General features: G+C 41.6%; 1 protein-coding gene across 1 annotated transcript in view; it reads left to right on the forward strand.

The window, feature by feature from the left end:
* Positions 1–2,767: 2,767 nt before the first annotated feature.
* Positions 2,768–9,124, forward strand: part of AKR1A1 (aldo-keto reductase family 1, member A1 (aldehyde reductase)) — a 17,768-nt gene continuing 11,411 nt past the window's right edge. Inside the window, exons 1-2 of the mRNA XM_010131514.1 lie at positions 2,768–2,857; positions 9,012–9,124. The exon at positions 9,012–9,124 is cut by the window's right edge and continues 2 nt beyond it. Of these exons, the coding sequence (XP_010129816.1) occupies positions 2,768–2,857; positions 9,012–9,124 (203 nt within the window). The remainder of the gene's footprint in view (positions 2,858–9,011) is intronic.

Consider the following 9,124-nt stretch of genomic DNA (forward strand, 5'->3'; position numbering starts at 1 on the left):
GTCTTCTGGGCCGAAGTGCTGCATTTAAGATGATTGCGCAATGTGGTTGTGTAAAGCATATGGTTTGTCCTATTTGTGTTATAGACCAATGTGAATCAAAAAGCTGTAAGTCTGTAGTTGTATTGTGTGGTGTAAGGAGGTACCTTCACTTAAGCCACTAAATTCAGGTTAAAAGCATAGCTGACTAGAAAATGGCTATCCCTACCCCAGAAAATGGATGTACACCCACAGTTTGGTTCACCTGTGGTTGCCTTCAGCACCAACATATCGGCTGAATCCATTTTGGTGCAAATCTAGAGCCATCAGTTTGTGTTTAGCAGCTGTTTTGCATCAGGAGGTGCTGGGTAGTTAAAATCCCTGTAAGAAAGGCACTGGGATTCTGTAAAGTGTCATCTCAGCTGCTCTTTGTTTTGCCTATAAAGAAAGAGGATAGTATTTAATTTTAGATCCCTTCAGGTGCTGGGACAGGAGTTGTGCAGCACTGAGCAGACCTTCTCTCATGTGAAGACCCTGTCCTTTGGAAAGGTTACTCTGTTTCAGTCACTTGAGCTATTAGGGGTTCTCTTGCAAGAAAACAACTCTATTCATCACTTCTGCTATCAAACAGAAAGGCTGCTTGCATGAGAACTTCCTATTTTTTAGATACAGGCAGGGTCATGCGGGTGGTGTAATTACAGGTGCCAAGTGGGAGCTGCCTGCAGACTCTCCTGTTAGAACCAGCTGCTGAGCTTATCTTGCAGCCGTGGGCTGTGCATCCCACAGCACGGGCCTGAAGGCTCTGCTGCATGTGGAGCACAAGACAAGCTTGGACCTGCTCAGGTTAACTGTTATGTGGACTGAAAATATGAACTTTCTGTGTGAACACATCCATCAGATGAGACTTAATTATCTGAGGAAAAGGATAACAACATGGAGCAGGCAGAGCTGCTTGGGGATAGTATGCTGTGTGAATGCTTTGCTTTGAAAAAAAATCCATTCCTACTGAGTCAGCCATTCAATCAACATGGCATGTGTCCGCTCCTGGTTTTGTTCTGTTGTTTTTTTTAAACAAATAACATTAATGAGTTTGGACACAGCTGAACTTGGGAAGTAACTTCGTCAGCTTGTGCTGAAAACAGCTAGCTGGCTTTGGAACATCTCCTCAATGCGTTTTTTTTAATAGTTGACCAGAAACATAGATTGTGAGGCTGTTGGGACACACTGTAAAGCCTTCTCTTTTGATGAAAAACTTTGTCACTGTGAGCAGATTATCACTTTATAGCAGTAGCTATAAAGCCAGCAGCAGGTAATGAAAGATCCTGCTGGACCTTTGTTCTGTTGAATTTCACAGGGAAAATGCTTGGATATCACAGTGCTAAGCATGAGAGAGAAGCCCAGGCTCAGAGCGACAACTGACTTTGCATAATAATGTTTTGTTCTCACTTTAGTAAGAGAAGAACTCTGCTTCTCTCTGAATTTGTGCTAAATCAGGTGTGTGACCCTTCCTGTAGTAGCAATGTGAGCTCTTGCATTGTGTTTGTACTTGGAATGCATCTTATGCAGGAGTTGAGCTTAGTCTCAAATTTCCGTCAGAGTCCACATGCAGATTTTGGCAGTATGGGAGCAGGGAGTATTCCAGCTCTTTAAATGATAGTGCCCCTTTCTGAATGAGCAGGGAGGCAGAGAAGAGCAGGAAGGCAATGTTATTTTGGGATTCAAAACACAATGTAAGGACCTACTGCATTTTAGCTCTCTTTGCACACAGATATTTCTAGTTCTATGTCAGAATGGTTAAAAAAATTAAAATCTATATATGCACCAGTTTCATGTGATCTGTGTACTGATGTGTTATTTCCTGGTCTACCTTTGAAAGTGCCCCCATTCTGTCTCTGTCAGCCCCAGCTTCGCATCAGAGGGGGTTGTTTTAGTGGTTAAAAAGAAGTAGTCTTCTCGTTTGGTAGCATTTACATGTTGCAGATATATAACAGTTCATAAATAATTGTGCTTCTTGCAAAGGAAGCCAAAAGGTTTCTGGCTTTCTTCATAAAGACAGCCTTGATAATGAGCTGTAGTTCAGCTCTGAGGTGGTGAAAATTTGGATTAGAGGTTGACAAAGCACGTACCTGGCATAAAAAGATGGGACTGATCGTCCAGCAGTGATGTTCTTTGGAGCATTATTTTTTATTTCTGTTTTCTTTTTCTGGGCTGTGTCTTCATAAATATCTTTTCTATTTGTTCCTCAACCCAAACCCTGCCTGTATCAGGTCTCCAACCCTTAACCTGCACCAGCTGTTCCTGGCCAAGTACATTTATCCCCAGCTGCAGCAGTAATGAGAGCTTGGCTCTTGAGCCAGCTGGTAGTGAGTTGGTAAAAGCAAGTGCAGAAGTCCTATGGAATTTTGGTACACTATGGGCAGACAAACACATCTCTTGCTCCCTTCTGCCTCCCTGAGGCTTATTCCTGATTAAAAAAACAGGCACGTTTTCACCTGAGCTTTTCTATTAGTTGTATGTTATTGCAGGATGGTTCTTTTTCTCAGCTCTGAAAAATGTTAAACCTGTACACTCTAAAGGAGAAGAGAGAATAAGAAGGGAGAGGAGAAAAGGGCTCCTGTTCTAGTCTCTCAGGGTAGTTATTTATCTCCTTTATACCAGTAAAAACAGTAAAAAAACCTGACTTCATCTTTACAGAGGTCCTCATGATGCTAAAATAATTTTTTTTTGGCATAGAAAAGGTAAATTGAATTGTTGCAAAACTCAGTTTGTTTTTGTTCTTCTCTAGGCAAAAATGTCTGCAGCATGTGACTTTGTGGCCCTCCACACTGGGCAGAAGATACCTCTCATAGGACTGGGAACTTGGAAAAGTGAACGTGGCCAAGTAAGCAGAGAACAATACAATATTGCACTCTCAGCTAGTAGACGTGTTTTGTGCACCTTTTTTGAAGATTCTAGATCTGAGGGCTTTGCTTGGATGGTTTTAGTCTCGGGTCCACTGAAGTCAGTGGAATGTGTGTATGTATTTACACGACTAAGGCCTTGAGGCACAAAAGCAGAAGAACCCTTAAGACTTGTTAACCCAGGCCTCAGGCCGTGGTGCTCTGGTAGGTGAAGCCAGAAAGAGACCAGTAAGTGAGGTGAGACTGGGAAAATGCATGATATGGTGCCTGACTCTTACACTGGTAAATCTTCAGGCTGCCAGTTTGACCAGCCACCCCTCTGGCGGGGCTGATTGCTTGGCTCAAAGCATTATTTTGAGAAGCAAAAACTATAGTTGTTCTTGTCCAAAGTCTCTTCCAGCAGTCAGACTGTGCTGAGCTGAAAAACAAAGAACTTCCTTGCCTCATTGGTGCTTTTAGACTAAGAAGACTAATGTGTCATTAGACATTCATGCTGCTTCTAAATGCAACGAATTGGCAAGCACCACACTTGGAAACAGTTCTGTGTGTTATTACAGCTGTCTGTGGGAAGGAATGTTTGCATGCTGTGGACTGTGCCTTCTATTGTCATGCTTTGTCCTCTTGTCTGTCTTTTCCTTTGTTTCATTTAGTCAAAAGATCAATTCCTGGGTGAAGAGATTGCACACACTTGCTGTGAAAGGCAGTGTCCATTGCTTGGTGGAATTCTTAGCTCGTGGTGGTGTCGATAGTGTCTTTTGGATTATGTGGACCATTGCAGGTCTGCAGTAAGTGTTGGTATCTTGCTGCTACTCTTGTGTTAGCATCAGAATGGTTTTTGGAGGACATCAGATGCCGTTGTGCTCATGACTGAGAGGGAAGGTTAAAACCCTTCTCAAGATGTGCTGTTCTCTCATGCCAGCTAGAGGAGAAGGTGGGAAACAAGCTATAAAAATGAAATCTATTCAGAGCTGTTTTATTGTTGATCTTCCTGTCCAAACAACTGTCAGGACAGTGGATCTGTTGAGAATTGAAGCTGTGCTAATGTGGAAGCTGAGTTGATGTGAGAGCTCAGTCAACCTCTTAAATAAGGACTAGGGTCATTGTTCAGCTCTGTCACTTAAAACATCAACTGACAGCTGAATTAAGTTTATTAATGTGCAGGAACTTAATGGATGATTTTCCAAAGCAGTTAAATGTGCATTGTCTAAAACAATGGCCTGAAACTAAACAAACAAAATATGAATGCTGGTTTATTTTGTACACTGTTCTGGGGAAAGCGTGGTCTTATAAAAGAACTGGGAAAGATTCTGCTTGTGCATAATTAAACCTAATTCAGATGGATTTTGCCATAGTAAGCAGCACTTCTAGCAGCTAACCCCACACAGGATCCAGCCATCTTCTCTGGGTCTCATGGAAGTCATTGGGAGTCACTTCGTTGGAATATCTACTATCTTCAAAGACTTACTCCTAGAATGTTTTGAAGGCAAAATCTAGAAAGTACAGTGAAAATGGCCAGAGTTACAGAAGTTGCTGTTATTCCTATGAAATAAATAAATTCCTGTTTATCACTTCTGAAAATTCAGAAGCATAGCTGCAATTTGGCAGTGTCCAAATGGTTTATCCTTAAAAGGACATGGTGTAGTTCAGGGAGAATAATAGTGATTATGAATTAAAGATTAAGGGCCAACAACATAGAGCAGCAGCAGAATTATCATTGATTGTATTTAATCCCACTGTTTCCCAAGTAGAGGCTCTTTATTGGAATCTCTTTTGTGCAAGGGCTGAATTAGAACCAAGAGTGGAGGTGGATGGCTTTTAAATTATTTCAGGTAAATATTTTGCAGATTATAATTATTTTCCTTGCTGAGCTGGTTTTCAGTCTTGACTTTCCTCTCTTAATTTCTTTATTGTTGCTGTTACTAGTCCTGATCCTAAACAAGCCTTGACCTCATAGCCAGATCTTAGCTGTCCTGTACAAAGTCATCATGGCAGTCCAAGTTTTCTAGACAGTGAGAATGGGGGGGGTGCAGTTATTGAATCTCAATCCATGTTGGAAGACTATAGGATTTAGATCTGATAAAGTAATAGAATGCTTTCTGTCTTACGTGATCAAATGCTAGAAGTTTTGTTTATGCATTACCATAGGAACATGATGGAGGGCTACTGAGTGGAACACAGCTTATGAAGCTGGCAGCATGAATGAGTTCAAAGAGAAGTCCGTTCAGACAGGAGCATCGAGAATATCAGTAACGTGGGGGTTTTATTATTATTATTGGAGCTTGATTATCTGTAATGCTTTAGTGCTTTGTTCTCTCGTGTGGGGAATGCTTTCAATGTGGAGGATTGATCTCCACCTGATGAACAGTCTAACCAGCTCTGGCAGAGGCTGGTTTTGTGGGGAAGGGAGAAAGGGCTTAGGGAAGTTATTTCTGTGAGAAACTTCAGGAAGGCTGAAGAGGAAATTACCTCAGAAAACCAGTTGGACTGGGTGTCTTGTGACACAATTGCAGCTATGAAGGAGACACTTTCATTCTTGGAAAAGCTTGTTAGACAACGTAGATAATCCTGATTATGTGCACAAAAGTTCATTACTGCTGGTGTGTATTAAGGGAGAGACTTGAATTCAGGATAGGAGGCAAAACTTATTTTAGGGAACATCAGTTCTTTAGCTGATAGTACTTATGTGGTGGTCTGAGTTCCTTCTCAGTGAATTTCAGCACAGTATGTACAAATACTGTCATATAGCAAGCAACACTTATGGTCTGGTTATATTGCATATGAGTGTCGCCTGGCCTGATGATCTGTTTTTCCCATCAGCAAATGGACTGCTAAAATGTGACAGCTTTGCAGGAAGTATTGACTGGAGCTGTTGGAGTGAAAGCCTCTTTGTAACAGCTTGGGGCTGTGCAGAGAAGAGGCTCCTGAGTCACCTGAGCTCTGTGTTGCTTGGAAGTACAAAGACGGCTTGTTAGTTTTTCACCTTGTGATGAGCAAATTAAACAACTGGCAATCTAGTAACAGGTATTACAGTGAACTGGGACTTAGAGATTCTGTTTCTGAACTGTAACTGTACTAATTGGTTGTTAGCAATAGCACGTTCCTCCATCTTCACAAACAGAAGAGGGTGGGTGGGAAGGCCAAGTCCCTTGCTAGGACATATAAATGGGAGTGTAGTTTCTAGGACTTTGCTACGTACAGTGAAGGAGAGTAAGGCTTCAGCTGCACTGCTGTGTTTGTTTTGGGGCAAACCACTTCAAGAAAAGCATGAACCAGCTGATGAGAGTGGCAAGTGATGCAAGGTTCAGGAAAGGCGAGTTGTAATGAAAGATTGGAGTAATGTGATCAAGAGAGGTTTGAGAGGAGGCATGCTGGTGCTTTCCAAATATGCAAAAAGCCCTTGCCAAGGGGAAACTATGGATTTCGTGTCTGAGAGGAACAGGATGTGGCATCAGGGCTGTCTCGATTAGACACCTAAAAGACTTTGAAGGTAAAGATATCTAAACTTTGAAAGAGACTGCCTGTCACAAGAAGAGTTTTGACAAATGTGTGTAGGAGTGGTTTAGATGTAGGTGGCCCTGCTCTGGGGCATGAGGGATAGACTATGTGATGTCTCTATCCTTTCAGACCTACTTTCTGTAGTTATATGATGTTAAGTTGGTGAGTCACGCTTAAGCTGTGTGACTCAATTTGCCTAATGCAAAAGTAACTTGGTAATTGCTCCTGCCGTAGCAGTATTGACAGGCTAAACTGAAGAATATATGGAAAGTTTGAAGGCTTCTCTGGGTTTTGTTACTTCACGCACCAAATATCTAGAGAGGCATATGAATCTCCAACTGCTTCCATTGTTGTTTTTTTGTCCCCAGGAAATGCATGTACCTGTCTGAACATAATCTCAAAAATACAATACTTTGTTAAAACAAGTACTCTTCCTAAATTTCGTGTTACTTCTTTTTCTCCCCAGAAATGCTTTATATGCACGTTTTCTCTTGATTGTTTGCTCTTTGCATTGAACAGGAACTCCCTGTTCACATTGGAGTGCCTTAGTAGGCTGAGAGTAGTTTACACAAATACAGATTTTGCCCAAATCCAAACCTTGCTTAAATTGCCAGACCCAGTTTTTTAGTTCTAGAAATTTGTCAAAACATGCTGTTACAGAGATATGGCCTCCTGTTTATCGCTTTCTAGAAACATGTTTGGAGTGCTGTATCTCTGGAGTTTTCTGTGAGTGGTGCCTACTTCAGTTTTATGGCAAATTTTGTGCCTGTTCAGATTTAAAAAAATATGTTATCCTGATACAGGAAGTATGAGACTAGTACAGACAAAGAACACCACTGTTTTTTCCTTCTGCTTCAGCTCCACAACTCTCACCTCTCTGGAGAGTGGATAGTGAGTCTTAAAAGCCTTTATTATGTCTCAAGCGATTTCAGAATTACCACTACCTTGCGTGTGCAGTGACATCCTGAGGAATGTCTTTGCTAAAGAGAAACAAGGACTGTAAATACCATCCTACTAAAGAAAGGAAAAGCTTACTTCAGTGCTGTAAGAGAAGTGCTTTGTCATTCTGGCTAAGGGAAACTGGTCTACATTCCAGTTTTCCTCTCAAAATGCCAAAGAATGCAGTCAGAGTATCCTGTGTCTGCCTTTACTGGAGTTCTTGACAAGAAAAACAAATGAAATCCACCAGTAGACAAGATATCTTTTTCACATTTGATTCCTTCTCTTTCTGTAGCATCTGCAGGCAGGATTGTAGATATCTTTAACTGGTGTGTCAGCTTTAAAACTGAAAATGCTGGTACTTGGTAAGTTGAAAGAAATCAGTCTCTCTAGCCTTTGTGGACACATTTTTTTTAATGTCTTGACAAGAGAGATGTAATCTCCCCAGGTGTTGGTGTATCTTTCTAGCAGAAATTAGAACTGTGGAAAATATGCTACTCTCTCTGGGAAGCTTAGCAGCCGAAACCCAGCTGCAACACTATCGTGTGGGAAATCATCTCTAACTGGTCTTGTTTTATTAACTCTAACCAAAACAGTAGCTGTGTGTGGACTAACCCCTTTTATCCAACCACAGTGCCTTAAGAGATGCATGCTGTCTGTGTGACAGAGACGCTATCCAATCACCGTGTAGCTAGTCGGGTGGACAAGAGTCTATAAATTGAGATGCATTGTAAACAATAAACGAGCACAATTCCTAACCATATTGGTGTCCATGTTGTGACTCGGACTCCGTCCGTAGAAGGGTCCCTGCAACACCCAGGTACATTAGGGCCCTATTGCACCAAGCCTTATACACAGAGTAACGTACAGTCTCAAGAGACAAGTCAGTGAAAAGCAACGTATAGAAATCCCTGTACAGGTAGATGTGCTCCTCCCGTAGCACTTCAGATGGATAGATATAAAAGAGAACGTGTGCTTCCTGTCCACTGGAAGTTAAATGAAATAGATTTTACCTAATGGGAGATGATGGCTACACTGAAATCTGTAGTAATTCTTGATTCTTGCAAGGCACATGTTGCTGTTGGCAACATCTTCATTTGTCAGCAGTGTGGAAAGCGAAGTTGTGAGGACCATCAGGAGATCCCCTGCAAGCTGTGGGGTAATATTCAGCAGTATAGTGACTTCCATTGTTGTGCAATCAGTGAGAATGAGACATGAAGGAAAAACATGCCATAAAATAGTGTTTTCTTAGAAGTTAAGTGGTAGCAGTTGAACCAAACCCAAACTTTGGCAATCCTGGAATTAGAAACCTGGCTCTTCCTTTCCTGAGAGAGAGGAGATACTTTCCAGGCTTGACTGATGTTGATTAGTCTGTTAGTTCCAGAAAGTTTGTCTTCCTAAACCATGATTTATTTGAAAAATGTTTCTTAAAGCTTGTTTTATATTTAAGTGAAGTGTGAAACTATAGTTAAGTAAGAATCCCTATTCTATCTGGCAAGTTTTGCCTGCTTGGCTTGTGTGCATTGTCCATTTTCTTGTGACTCTTGGAGCATCTGCTAGCAATTGCTCTTCACTCCTTATGTAGGTCTGTACTTTGGGTGTACTTTTTCCTCACTACATCCCTAACATTTTAAATTTCTTTTTCCTTAGTGATGTGTCCCTTTTTACTGATTGCACTGGGAAACCTGTTTCTGATTACAGGTGAAAGAAGCGGTGAAATACGCCCTAAGTGCGGGTTATCGCCACATTGATTGCGCAGCAGCTTACAGCAACGAAGCAGAGATCGGGGAGGCTTTCCAGGAATGCCTTGGGCC

This window comes from Buceros rhinoceros, unplaced genomic scaffold (assembly GCF_000710305.1).
Source record: "Buceros rhinoceros silvestris isolate BGI_N320 unplaced genomic scaffold, ASM71030v1 scaffold12882, whole genome shotgun sequence".
Classification (NCBI taxonomy): domain Eukaryota; kingdom Metazoa; phylum Chordata; class Aves; order Bucerotiformes; family Bucerotidae; genus Buceros; species Buceros rhinoceros.